This window comes from Arvicanthis niloticus, chromosome 13, assembly GCF_011762505.2.
Source record: "Arvicanthis niloticus isolate mArvNil1 chromosome 13, mArvNil1.pat.X, whole genome shotgun sequence".
NCBI classification, from domain to species: Eukaryota; Metazoa; Chordata; class Mammalia; order Rodentia; family Muridae; genus Arvicanthis; species Arvicanthis niloticus.
Genome location: NC_047670.1, coordinates 71,276,168 through 71,290,857, shown reverse-complemented (window position 1 = coordinate 71,290,857; position 14,690 = coordinate 71,276,168). Strand labels below are relative to the sequence as shown.

The 14,690-nt window shown below is 43.2% G+C and overlaps 1 protein-coding gene across 2 annotated transcripts in view; it reads left to right on the top strand.

The window, feature by feature from the left end:
* The window catches only part of Slc38a4 (solute carrier family 38 member 4), a 55,497-nt gene extending 44,847 nt beyond the window's left edge, over nucleotides 1-10,650 (top strand). For both annotated transcript variants that reach the window (XM_076911958.1, XM_034516725.2), the window contains exons 13-16: nucleotides 284-408; nucleotides 5,825-5,969; nucleotides 6,873-6,970; nucleotides 8,351-10,650. In XM_076911958.1, coding sequence (XP_076768073.1) covers nucleotides 284-408; nucleotides 5,825-5,969; nucleotides 6,873-6,970; nucleotides 8,351-8,452 — 470 coding nt within the window. In that variant the 3' untranslated portion in view covers nucleotides 8,453-10,650. The remainder of the gene's footprint in view (nucleotides 1-283; nucleotides 409-5,824; nucleotides 5,970-6,872; nucleotides 6,971-8,350) is intronic.
* The last annotated feature ends 4,040 nt before the right edge of the window (nucleotides 10,651-14,690 follow it).

Sequence of the window (14,690 nt, the reverse complement as noted above, 5' to 3'; positions counted from 1 at the left end):
GGAACGATGGTAGTGTGGGCATGACAAGGGGTTTGGGCTTTTCACTCCCTTGACAGGAACACATTGTCCCGCCTTGTTCTGCTTCTTTGTAGCAGATATAGATTTATTACGGTGCAAAAAAAATCTCAAGAAACTTCTTAGCAGCTCTTCATCCCCCAGCTTTATAAGCTGTTTGAATGCCCAGGCCTGGGCCTCTTCTTGTTACCATCACATGCTTCTGTAAGGAGCCAGTGCTGATTCAGCAATCCCAACCCCCACCCACCCCCAACTCTTCATCTTTCAGGGGAAGTTGAAGATGAGTTACTCCATGCTTACAGCAAAGTCTACACATTTGATACTGCTCTTCTCATGGTCCGTCTGGCAGTCCTGGTGGCAGTGACACTGACTGTGCCCATCGTCCTGTTCCCGGTAAGTACACGGAGTTCTGAAGGATTGGTGCAATGTTCTGACTCAGTGTGAACTTAGGTATCTATGTGCTTGCAGTTGTGTGTTTCCCGGCCAATTCTTATTTTCTCATAGAATGTAGGTCAACTTAAGGTTGACCAGATAGATAGATAGATAGATAGATAGATAGATAGATAGATAGATATCAATGTTAGATAGTGTTTTTGAAGTATGTGAAAAACTCTTGAACCTTATTTTTAAATTCAGATTTACAAAATAAGCAGAGCTTATATAAGCTGTTACATATAATAATAAATAAGAGATGTGCTTCTGACCCCGGAAACATGAAAGCCACATAAACTTTAAAACATCTTGCCATAGTTTTGACGGTATTTCCGTTTGTTCCTTGGTTTCTGCTGATGTAACATCTGCAGGTCAGATTATTGAATCTGATGTCTTGTCTTGGTGGCTAATGGGAAGGAGACCCATTAAATAAATGACATATCAGAAGAGATTTTTTTGACTTCTCACCTAAAACTGACACGTGCTTTCTGGCATTTGAGATCCCTGCTCCTTGGCCCTAGTCAGGGTATTGGTTTGTCCTGAGTTCATAGCCCTGGGCTGAAGTGGGCCACACCTATGGACAAACACGGGGTTTTCACCTCGCTGCCAATCTGTCCCTTTTGTAAACATTCAGTTCACTCATCCATTTTAGGGATGTAAAAAATAAGCAACTCGTTAGACAGCCTTGCTGTGTACAAAATGTTCCACACAAGATTCGGCATAAGAGAGCCACCGAAATAATGTGCCGTGGTCACTTTAAGTGCAGCTTGCGTGCTGAAAGTGTATTTTGGCACATTCCTTTTTCATGAGCGCATGAAATCAAATCCCTGCCACTATCGTGGCTAACACTTGACACTGAAATAACGCCTGGCCTCTAATAGATCTGCGGCGAGCCTTCTGGATGTCATACGTGGAACTTTAGCTTAAAGTGAACTCAGGCTCCAGAGGGAAGTTTTGATGTACCAGACACCTGTGTCATTGTTTAATTATTTTGTGCAAGGAAATCTATTACATACTTCTACTTAGCTTTACACAGAGGCCCTTAATACGGTGTTTTTTGAGCCACAGTCTCCAGAGATTGATGGATGTGGTCGTGGTCATTTGTCTAGCAGATAACTGGTGAGCTAACGCAAGGCTTGTTGCCAGAATGGGGAGTTTTAGCTAGCCTCGACAGATATTGCATCTTGACATTGAAAATCCAAACCTCCCTTAGGAACTCTTACCTTGTGTAAGAGCAAATGCCCTGGGCTAGATCTGATCATCGGGAACTATCGTCGTTTGTCAGTGTTGGATGCCATTAGGATCCAAAGTGGGCATGAGAACCAACATCCAGGAAAATAGCCAATGCTCACCCTTTCCTGTGTAGTCTCACTTTCTGTGAGCAGTTATGACATCGTACACAAAATGGTCTTTCAGGGCCACAGTTACAGGTAGACGTTAACAGACAGAGTAGTGGCCACACAGAGGATAAACCAGCAGTGTTGGATATGAAAATTGGGGTTTTTTTTTTTTTGAGTGAATCTTGCCTTTCCTGGAACATATGAACTGATTTTCTGGTTTATTATTGTACCGTTAACCCATGGGAATGGGGATCTGGGTGAGCAAATCAAGTGGCCGTGATAGTGACAGAGACAGATGAGTGGCAGCTCCCTTGCCCAGATAAGCTCTAAAAGGCCAAATTCTGATGCGTTGTTAACAGAGTTGTGTTGTGTGTAGTTTTAAAGTCATGATGCTGACTGTGCTATAGCCCCTCCCGGCTTCCTTTTGTTCCTCCTGGCTTTGCTCCGCCAAGCCTGCAGCACTGACCTGACTTCTCTCTCTCTCCACATTGCTAGGGGAGTCGTTCTCTCCACTAGCCCACTTCTGTGATCCTTGCCCCGGTGTGTGTGTGGGGGGAGGGGGCATTACCAGCCCCTTGAGACCTTTGAATCCGCAGATAAAAAACACACACTTGGGCTGGGCGGTGGTGGCGCACGCCTTTAATCCCAGCACTTGGGAGGCAGAGGCAGGTGGATTTCTGAGTTCGAGGCCAGCCTGGTCTACAGAGGGAGTTCCAGGACAGCCAGGGCTACACAGAGAAACCCTGTCTCCCAAAACAAAACAAACAAACAAACAAAAACAAACAAACACACACCAAAAAAGAAAACAAACAAACAAAAACCACACTCGGCTTGTCACTTTAGGGTTTGCCTTTCGTTTCACAATTGTTGGGCACAGAATCTCCTGCCTGGAAAGACATGCCCTCATCAATTCATTATTCCCATCTCTTCTCCACATCGTTGGCTATCCGCTCGTAGTGGAGGCCACTGGCCCTAGCTGTCCCCCAAGGCCTTATATCATTGCAGCATCCCTTTCCTCCAAGGCATGACAGAAAAGCTCCCTCTCTTTCCCTGTGTCCGCCTCTTCCTCCTGGGACCCGGAAGTCCCACCTGTACCTTCTGCCCGGCAATTGGCTTCCGGCCTTCTTTACTGACAAAATCAAGAACCAACTAGGGAACCAGACCTTAGTATCAGCACCTCCCTCAGAGTTTTTATTCGTTTCTTATAACTTGGGGGCAGGACTTCTGTGAATCAAATACAGGGTGTGGCTCTCTTGGATAGCGTTCTTTGCATTCAGAAACATCTTTATTGGCCTTCATATTCCCACATACAAGTAAGGAAAGAGACCTAGTCTGGGTTCTCAAGTCTGTCAGTTTTACCTACTATTTTGCATTCTTTTTCTTGAAACAAATGGTAACCAGGCTCTTCCTTAGATGACAGGATAAGAGTTTGCCTGCTCGATCTTCTCTTATCCCATTTGTCATCTCAAGTTAGGTTGGGGTTTCCTTCTTCGCCCAAGTGTGTAGGAACCATCTGGGATGTTTGTTGAGCAGAAGCCAAGGTCAAATGAATTGAGGCTAGCCTTCCACTAGCAGCTTAACATGGATCGCCTTAGGCACAGGCTAGGCCATCCATTATGGGATGCACCTCCTTCCAGAGGATGGATGGTAACATTCATAACTGTGCTTTGCTTCATGCAGTCAGGTTCACATGTTTCCACAGAGGATAAAAAAAGCAAGCAACCTTTATAATTTATCCTAAATGGACAGGCTCATGTTCTACCTGTAATACGTTCAGATCACCCACCACCCAGGCTCTCTAGCCACTTCTATTTCACCTTCTTACAGAACAATCATCTCTTCTGTGTGTACTGCTTTCAGGTCTCCTATTCTGAGCGTGCACCAACACAAGCATGATATTATAGTGGGCATTGGCAGGAGCCCCAGCAGAGTTGATATTCCGAAGATGCTATTCTCAGGCGACCCTGTAACACAATGAAGGAGTCATTTCTACTCAGTGGGAGAATCTGTGTTTATTGAGAGTATCAGTCAAGGCTGTTCCACATCTATGACCTCCACACTGGGTCCCCACATATAGCACCTCCTTACAGGCTGGGCTGGAGACACTGTGTAGGAACAACTAAGTTTCTGCCTAAAACTGCATGGAAACTTATAAAGTCATTCTGGGTCAGGGGCCCTGACTGGTGCTAGGAACTTCCCCGACCTGCTTCTCATCCACATTTTTATATCCTCATCAGCTTGCATCAGTAGAAAGGGGGCACATGGGTAAAGGGGAAGTGCACCAGGGCCTTATGGGTAATAGGGCTGAGTTGCCTCTATTGTCCTGACAGGGGTAAACGGAGCTGCCCCAACTGTTTGGATCCACTTTCTCCTAAAGGTGGCGCTGTAACATGGAATGGTTAATGTTCCCTTCTAACCCATTCCCAGTGTATTATTTTAACAACAAATCAAAAACAAAAAAACAAAACAAAACAACAAAAACCGAAAGCATTGTGTCTTTAGGATCCAAGGGTCTGCATTCAGCTTGCTTCCCAGAGTCAGACACACCCTTAAGCAACACTCCCACTATAGAAAACTTATCACAAGCTCACAGACTTGTGGACAATATCAGACAGGCATTCTTCACAGGTCATAATGTAGACTGTCCTAGCGACTGAGGGGAAGGGTCAAACTCTAGATTTCCTCTTCGTGCTTCTCACAGCGAGCTTCATATTTTTCACTGTTCCGACGTTTAAATCCTTTCACAAAGTCACTGTTAAACCATACGAAAGACTAGACTGTATAGTTTGCCACTCTAGAAATGGAGTTCCCTTTGACCCACACAGATGGCTTTAATTTTCCGGTATGGTATGCGAGGAATGCCTCAGGAGAAACTGCGGGCCATTTAGCTTGCTTTTTTTTTTTTTTTTTTTTTTTTTTTTTTGGTTTGTCCATACATGTTTCAAAATGGAGTTCGCATTTGCTGTCTTTGCAGTGAGCTTCTGTCGCGCCACACCATTCTGAGAGTTCGGGACTGAGACTCAGTAGATCACCTCTGAGCATGGGAAGCTCTTGCTAAACTGAAGGGCTTATACACCATAAGGCAGATAGAGTAATTCTACCAAGTCCCAAATGGGTGGCCTCATAAACACATGCCAGAGAGAAGCCTGTTTCTGTGTCGGGCTGTCCCAACCCAGATGCTCTGTCCGTCTGTCATACACACCATTTACTTGTGCTCTGCAGCAAGTGGAGCCTCTCTTGAGCCTTTGCGAAACTTATTTCTGCTTCTGGAATCTGTTGAGAGCCCCCAATGGGAGTGGAAAGATTCCTGCTGTCAGTTTAACTCAGCATGTACTGAGTGCCTGCTACGTGCAAATGACCAAGGGAGGGCCTCTGAGGAATGTTGAGGTTATTAAGTTCCACTGTTTGCCTTTGAGGGATCTGTAATCTATTAATGTGTGGAGGAGAAAGGAGGAAACACAAAAAGTATCACATTTTTCTTTTTCAAAATACCAGTGGAAAATGTTAAATAAAATGGAAAATTAGGGAAAGCCAGGTCTACAAAGATTGCTTTACAGTCTGTGCAAGTCATCCCGGCGTCTTGTCTGAGATGCTTAGCCAGTCTAATGAGAATAAGACACACTTAGCTATCAGCGGGGGCTTCACTGCCTCCAAGTTGCTCCAATAATCCTCCAAGATTAATTTTTAACGCAAAATACTAAGATTTGAGAAAGTGAACGAATGATATTCAGATATTCATCCAAGGAAAAATATCACTCCCAGACATGAAAATCAGCGTGAAGTTTGCACAGCGTTGCAAATGGACTTAATTCTGCTCAACTGTATAAAGTTAGAAGCAGTTAGGGTAATAAGTGTTACTCTGTTTCAACACAACGAACGTGAGAAAAAGTCAAGAGATTTTTAAGTGTGTGGGGGGGGGGGGAAGCGAGGAATTAAAATAAAAACAAATCGCTTTAGATTTGAACACTTAAAACCATAGCAGAGATCAAAACCAGAAGTTAAAGAAGCGACTGTGCCTTTGCACACCCTCGTTGCAGATCCGTACTTCCGTGATCACACTGCTATTTCCGAGAAGACCCTTCAGCTGGGTGAAACATTTCGGGATTGCTGCCATCATCATCGCACTCAACAACGTGCTGGTCATCCTCGTGCCTACCATCAAATACATCTTTGGATTCATAGGTAAGTTTCAGAAAAGCTTTTGTTTGGTCGGCTCAGACTTAAACCTCCTTAAATGGCAAACACGGAGACGGTGCAGTGTAGACTGGGATCCCAATCCCCTTCAGGCTAAGATGAACCCTGCCAGCCCCTGCTGGGCTCAGGGACGGCGCTGGCCGTGCCCTCTCCCTCCCAACTGATGTTGGGAGTCACCTATAGCCATTTAGTCCAAGGCCCTTTGCAAGACATAAGGAAACTGAACCGCAAAGAAACCACATCCGGGTGCACCTTTTGGTGGACACTAGATTCGGGCATGCGCTGTAGCTCTGTCTTCGACTCAGGATTTGGGCATGCGCAGTAGCTCTGTCTTGAAGAGACAGGTGTTAACTACCCCAGGCTCTCTGGAATCTGTGTCAGCTCGCATATTCCGGATGGTTCCAGAGGAACAGAAGGCTGATAGCCCAAAACATCTTATTTCCTTTAACCACATGGTCTGTTAGTACATTTAATTTCTCAATCCAGGCAGAGGATTTACTAGATTTTAAAAGCAGAATGACTTTTAAGAGAATCAGGTGTAGACAAATTGCAAAGTAAGGGCGGACAGGAAACATGCCTGGTGTGTTCAGCCCTCTGAGTATGTAGTTATATTTCTAAGTCTTTACCAACTTGTATTGTTTGGTCTTTTACTGTTTATTATGGTTATACTTATAATGCTATGATGTGAGGCACGTTTTAATTTTCTCTATAAAGTCACAATTATAGACAGAAATACTCAAGATTATCCATGGCTTAAATGTAACTTTTAATGCTAAGAATAACAAGATAGGATTATATCGGTTTGTCCTGAAGCCTGGGCTTGCAGAGACCTTCTTTTCCAGGACAACCAGCCTTGTGAGACATTAACCCACCCCACATCTCTTTCCTCAGGGGCTTCTTCTGCAACTATGCTGATTTTCATTCTTCCAGCAGCATTTTATCTCAAGCTTGTCAAGAAAGAACCCCTTAGATCACCCCAAAAGATTGGGGTAAGTAAGACTTGTAATATCCCCTCCTGTAAGTATCTCTCCAGCTACTTAGAATAAGCCAGAAAACACATATGGTTTAGAAAAATGAAGCTGTAAACAAGACAGAAAAGCTGAGGCTCGGTGGATGAATAGCAGGAAAGAGAAGGCTTCTGACCATCTGAGGATTCTAGGACTTTTCCCCTTTAAGTAACAGATATCTAAATATTTTGTTGAGTTCTCCTGTGTGGTAAATGCTGGCTTGGTACATTTCCCACAGGCGTGCACGTCATATGCACGCTGGTGTCCAGTGCCAAGATTTGTGACATACTAAGGCGTTAGGTTCCCTCGAGATGTTGGGGGTAATGCCAGAATTTTAGTGCCTTCCGAATTGCTAGATTCACAAAGGCAAAGATGGCTTTGATTTCCCTTCCATCTATTTATCTATTTATCTCCCTTATATGCACTTCCCTATAAATTCTGCTGTTTGGATTACAATATAAAAACAGAATCAATCATATTTTTTATTAATCTTTTCAGATGTAAACTGCAATCGAGATTTCACCAATAATTAAGTATTATCAGTGACTAGTTAAAATAGGTCTTCTGTGAAGACTTGGGAAAGCATACTTCTAAATGCAAGTTTAGCCCTTGAAGTCATTCACTTCTTGGGGTGTCCAGGGACATAAGAGCATCTTGATAGTACAAGTCCCTCCTGTTATCTTTTCCCCAAGTCGGGATTCATGTGTTCTACCCTGCCCATGTATCTTTAGCAGTGTCCCCTGAGGAAAAAACCCACCTTGGCTGTGACCCTTTGTCACTTGGACCAGATGTAAAGTGGGTCCAGTTGTCTCCTAGACCCCTGCTAATGACAACCTTCACCTGCTGCTCTCCAGCAGGTTGAATTAGAAGATGGGTCTATGTGGTGTATGTACGAACTCTTCCAGTTAAAATTCTGAAATATAGATGTGTTCTCAATAGTTCTACTTACAAAGATACCTATGCCTGGTCTTTTTTTTTTTCAGAAATGACCAACACACACTGGGCTTCCATTTTATCCATACGGCTTATCAGTTGTGTCACATACACTACTCTTACAGTAACAGCTCTTGGGTACCAAGGGGTCATGAGTGTTTCCTACATCATTCCGTCTTTGTCTATCACTTAGTTTTTGGTGACCCCCATATTTTCATGTACCCAGTCAGTCAACTGGGACTCTCTTCTCCATCTGTATGCTATGTGTTCCCTGTTTTTCTCTCCTTCCCCAGCAAGGGTTCTAAATTGATTTGCCATTTTTCACTAAAAATATACAAGGCACAGTAGCACCCTGTGACACTGTCCTAAAGCATACTGTGTTGCTCCCCGTCTCCCCTCCTCCCTAATGGTGCTCCCTCTAAATTACAGGCTTTGATCTTCCTTGTGACTGGAATTATCTTCATGATGGGAAGCATGGCACTCATTATAATCGACTGGATTTACAACCCTCCAAATCCCAATCACCACTAATCCCGGGGAGGCGCTTCTCAATTGGAAACAGCTGAAATTATGCTCCTGAAGGGCATTTTAGTTGTCATGATTGGGATGGTTAGTCAGAGGAATTAACAAGATTCCAAAGACGGTTTTCTAGCTCTATCATCTGATACTTGTGGAAGAGAAAATTGTGGGTTTTGTCGGGAATGGTTTGTCGGGAATGGTGAAGGGTGCATTAAAAAATTCTGTAGCGCACATCTTAACCCAGGCCGTCCAGTGCAGTGTGTGTGATGCCCGAGTTGTGTTTGCAGCTGTGCAAGCTGAATCCTGTTGGCTGCGTGTCTTGGTCAGCAGACAATAGCCTGTCCCCCATGTTCACTCCACATCTCACCACCCCACATTAACAAACGATTCTATTCTCAGAACAGCAGACAAAAATCTCCTGGTTGGCGAAGCTATCATCACTTACGGCCGTCTCCCACTCTACCCCAACACTAAGGGTCGGTTGACTGGTTGAGGCGGGGACACATCTTGGGAGCTGTCCCTGTGAGGTTCATGAATGACAGATGCCGACAGAGAGTGCCTCATTTCAATTCTCAAGGAGCAGTTTGCCCAACTTGCTCATTATACTGAATTAGTGAGTTTTTCATTCATTTTTTTTTTAATATGGCAAATGTTCAAACATCTCACTAAACATAGAGGGGGGTTTATTTAGTTATCAAGAAACAACTTCCAAAACAAAAATAATGCTTTTTAACATCTGCCTTTTCATGATGTTCCTGATATCTTTGTCCCATTTTGTCCTTGAACAAGGCTTCCCCTCTCGTCTTCCGTTCTCACTCGAAATTTTCAGAAGACCACAATCCGTGTGGAGACACACTACCCAGTATTGTTTGATATGTTTCTATTTGGTAAACATTCAGTGCAGGAAACTGTGATTTTGCTATATGTTTGTGTACATAATCTCATTCTATAGTTATCAGAGCGTTGACATATGGTACATTGGATTTTTTTATTTTTTACATATGTAGTTTTCTTTCTTCACAGACAAAACATTTATATGGCTGGGGTGGGACAGGGAATTAAGCTGGTGGGCTCAAAAAATTTCCATGTGTACGTATCTGTCCGTTGGAGACATCTAAACCTTAAAACCAAAGTTGTGCATAGTTCAGTAATGCTCGTCCTGTTTACAGTGCTATAATCATCTACACAAAGTAACGAAGAAAGGGGCTACGTATCTGTAAATAACTCTCAGTGGCAGCAACGGTCTTCGAATTTGCCATGTCTAGAAGAGGGTTCAGTTCATTTTAGATCATATAGGAGTTCGGTGATGTCCATCTGCTATTAATAGAACATCAAGCGGTTGGCAATAAATGCACCAACATGACCCCAAATCACAGACTGCCAATCTTGCTCACACCTACGGGTGCTCACATGGGATGAAGTTCAGTTTCCACTCGCTGCCTAGAATCTGTGGCATTGACTTTTTTTCCCCCAATTACTGGTTGTGTACTTTACATTTCAATAAAAAGCCAAGTCTGAAGTACAAGTATCATACAGGGCAGTGATAATTCTGTCACACCAAAAACAGGTTTTCTGCAGTGTGCCTAAGAAACACATATTTGTTTAATGTGTCATTTTCTAGAGTTTAAGATTATAAAATGGTGTGCTTCGTGATAGAAATTGAGCATTACTAGAAACTGTCGTAACTCTTGAGTTACTACAATTTGGGAGGGAAAAAAAATCACCAAATAGGACCTTTAAGATGTCTTTCTATTTTCATTCATCCAAGAAATGAACCAAGATAGAAGGCGGAAAGGATGCATTGCAAATATTAAGTATGTTTCACCTGAACATGTTAAATGTAAATATAAAAGATTAATCCACAAATATTGGAAACCTGTAAAATCTGTACATATTTCAAATATTTCACATTTAGAACAACTAACTTGGCAGCATCTACTTGTGTAGTTAGACAGATATTCAAGAGCAATACAACAGTGCCAAAGACGTCACACGGCACCCCTCATTTGTGTGGCTGTTTTCAGGATTAGAGTTCACACATGCTGCAGGGCAGATACGCACAGTACCTTTTTTTCTGGTAAATTTAACCCATTTGTAAACAGATACAAATTTTATTTTCTTACATCATTTATAAGATGGTTCAATGTACTGGGAGGATTTTTTATTACAGAATGTATATTGGTATATAATAAATAAACTTTTCAAATGCTGTGGCTGTGATCTTCCTTCTCAATAAAGGCTGTGAGTTATTTCTACACAAGATAAAATCAGAAGTATACATATTACCTGTCTTAAATTGATGCATGTTGATTGTGCACATGTAGAAAGAATAATGTCCTCACCCCCTGAAGATTAAGGGCACAGCAAAACCTTCATCTCACACATAGAGTTGCTGTTGTTGCAGATTACTGCACACTTAGATGTGTAGACACATATAGAAAATCCAAAGCCAGACATGGTATCATATGCCTGTGATCTAGTGCTGGGAAACAGAAGCAGCAGAATTGTCAATTGAGGTCACCCTGGGCTGCACAACCTCAAAAAGTCAGAGGGAATAAATACCTTATCAACTCATGGTTGAGGAAGTCAGCAGTCCTCAAATCAGGGTTGCTCTGCCTCTTTTTGGAAGTCTTAGGGATGAATCTAATCTATTCCCTTGCCTTTCCCGACTTCTAGAAGCCACCTATACCCCTTGGCTCATTACATCACTCTACATCTTCAAAGTTCATGATACATGGTCTTCCTGTTCAAACCTGTCTCAGTTTCTGTCTTTCTATCTTGCCTGTTTTGGTCTCCACCTCTGTCTGTCTTGGTCTGTCTTTCTCTGTCTCTGTCTGTCTCTCCCTCCTCTCTCCATCCCCTCTCCCGCCTCCCTTCCTCCTCCCTCTCTCTGTTCTCTCTAGACCATGTGCATGTGTCTCACTCCCTTTAGGGGTCCTTGTGAGTGTATGAGGTTTATGTAGATAACGCCCAGTCACATCTGTGACGTCCCTCCGTATTGTAGAAGCGTGCAGAGCCAAGTCAAGGACCCATCCGAGGCCTCAGACTCGTGAGAATAGAAAAGACTTTCCCAGGTCAGTCTCAAGGAATTGGCAAAGCCTTCCTCTGGTCCTTGTGTGAATATTGACCCATTGTGCTCCCATGTAGACAACAGCCTGAGTTTGGCACTTCCGGAGACATCCTACCAAGACTATTTAACCCTTCCTGCTTGTGCTGTATATGATAAACTTCCATGATACCTAGTACAGTAGCAGCACCCTCTGTCAGAGCAAGCACAGTCCATGAAAGCCCACCTCTATGTATGTGTATCTTTTCTATCTTTAATGTCTGTCCTTCATTCCTGTATTGCTCCAATCAGGTTTCCAAGACCAAGCTATGCAGGGTGTGGCACCTTCTGCTATGTGCAGGCTTTAAAAGTTTATTTTATCAAAGCAGTTGACTATGTATTTTTAAAAGCAGGTTAGACTACTTCTCATTCCTACACTTCAGTATAAATACCGCCCATAGATGCCTTTAGCTTTTTACAGCATGTTCGCACATACAGTATAATGCAAAAGCAACAGAAGAGCTCATAAACATTGAACAAAAGTCACTTTAGGCTTTTTACATATTTATTATTTTATTAATATGTTTGTGTTTGAGTGTGTGCCACATGAATGCAACATCTGTGAAGGCCACAAGAGGGTGTGAGATCCCCAAGAGCTGGAGTTACAGCCAGTTGTGAGCCACTGGGTGTGGGTACCGGGACTGAGACTTACGTTCTCTGGAAGAGCAGCGCATGTTCTTACCTGCTGAGCCATCTCTCCTGCACCATAGTTAGTTTCTTTAACAAATTACTGACTAAATTATGTAAAGCAGGGAAAGTTTATTTTGATTAATCACTTCAGAGATTTCAATCCAGAGCAGCTCACCTCCTAGAAGATGGGAGTTGGGGGAAACACTGGGGGTGAAGAGTCTCAGGTTCAGGCAGGTCTTGAACCTGAGATCCTCCTGCTTTGGCTTCCCAGTCGCTGGGATGGTGACTCTGAATCATTAGTCTGGGCTTAGATTTCCTTCCTTAAGGTTGAATGACATCCTGCATGTGCACATTGTGTTGTCTTCATTCATTCTCAGTGGACCATAGGCCATTTCCTCTCTGGGTGGATAATGCTCCAGTTACCACGGGTTGCAGGTGTCAAAGGTCTAAGAACCTCTCTTCCGTCTCTTGGTTACACACTTAGAAGTGGGAGTCCTGGGTCACAGGGCAAATTCCATTTGCATGTTTTGAGCGGTCTCCACCCCATCTTCCACAGTGCAATGCCATTCACACCCATGGCAACTTGGTTCTCATATATTCATAATTTTAAATGTGTCTGATGGCAATCATATGTATACCATGCACATTTTCTTCAAGCCTTTTCTGACTTCTATAGCTTTTCCTATAATATCTTTTCACACAGCGGCATTTTGACCAGGTTTATTATATCCTTTCTTTTTCCTCCATGCCTGAGGACATCATTGTGTTTTACACTTTTAGGTGTGCTTAAGATATTTAGATACTTACCAGTAATTTATTTCTAACTGTGGTGCTCAGAAGAAATTGTTTTCTTTCCAGGGAATCAGATGTCTTTCTCTGATTTGGGAATGCCATTTCTGTCCTATAGACTTCTTCCATAGGGCAAATAGTTCCTCTGCAGTTATGTTGACTGCTGCCTTCTGAGACTGAGTAGAAATAACCACACAATCTTCTCCAATCCTTCAGCGAGCATATAATTGAATGCTTTCAGTGGGCGAAGTCAATCATGATCCCAATTACACCCAAGAAGGGATTTGAAGTAAACGAGAACACAGAGGTGTCCCAATGAAGAGATTAAGATCAACTTGGGAGCTATAAAACAGGCAGACAATTACTTAATGGTGATAAAGAACAGGGAGGACATCAACACGAGCCTCACACGTGCACAGGAAGTGCTGTGTCATCTATTGTGGAGCAGAAGCAGCTCCCTGGGAAAGGAAGTTGGAGTGATGTTCAGAATACGGGAGAAGGGCATGTCTTGGCTATGACCTATGAAAGCTTGGGAAGAGAGGTCAGTGGGGAGGAGGGAAAGGAAGGAGGATGGACAGAAAGGAAGAGAGGGAGGAGAGAGACAGAGAGATAAATAAACACACACACACACAGAGAGAGAGAGAGAGAGAGAGACAGAGACAGAGACAGAGACAGAGACAGAGACAGAGACAGAGACAGAGAGATCAGATTGTCTAGGCCAGAGGCCATGATTGAACATGAGGACTGCAAAGCTTACAAACAGAAGCCTCCCTGGGTTAAATGCTGATTCCATCATGTCCCGACTTTAGTAAGCCTGACAGACATTATCTGTGTCTCAACCTTCTTACCTACAGATTCAAAGTAACTGCTAAGAGTCCCTGTAATATAAGGTTATTAACATGGTGCCTGTCACCTCCTTACTCCCAACAATTGCTCTCACCCACAAGCTGGAGGGATACTGGTGGAGGAGACTCAGATCTCTGTGAACGGTCTTACATGCTCAGCTGTCACATTCTGATGTTTGCTATGTCCTTCAAGGGAAAGTATGTATTTCAAAGTGTTTTTGTGATGGGGATGGAAGCTTATAAGTGATCTGTGGTCAATCGAGAACTCAGCCATTGTCTAATGGAACAGGACTCCATCTCGTATGGCCAGTGTGAGCATCAGCTAGCTGACTTATGGGTAGCAGACCATATATCCCCATCTTCTAGGACAGCCCCAATTTGTGCATCATCTGTACTTATATCATGTTAACATCCCCATTTGCTCAAACATGTCTAGATTTAGGAGATAATTTTAATAGCCAGTGTGATCGTTAGCTTTCATTGTCAGCTTGACCTATTTAGAATCAGCAGGGAAGAGTCTCAGTGGTGGAGTGTCTGATCAGGTTGGACATAAGGGATTGTTTTGAAACTACTTAAGATGAGAAGACTTTCTCATTGGGGATACCATCACTTCCTGGCTTGGGGTCCTTCCCCATGTAAGAGTAGAGAAAGTTAGCTGAGAAGTCAGTATGCATGCCTGCACTCTCTGTAGCTTTGGGGTGTTTGTTTGGTTTTGGTTTTTGAGACAGGGTCTCACTAAGTACCTCTATATGTCCTAGAACTCACTATGTAGACCAAGATGGCCTCGAACTCACAGAGATCTGTCTGCTTCTGTTTCCTGAGTTCTGAGATGAAAGGCGTGTATGACCACACCTGACTTTCTCTCTTAGCTCTTGACTGT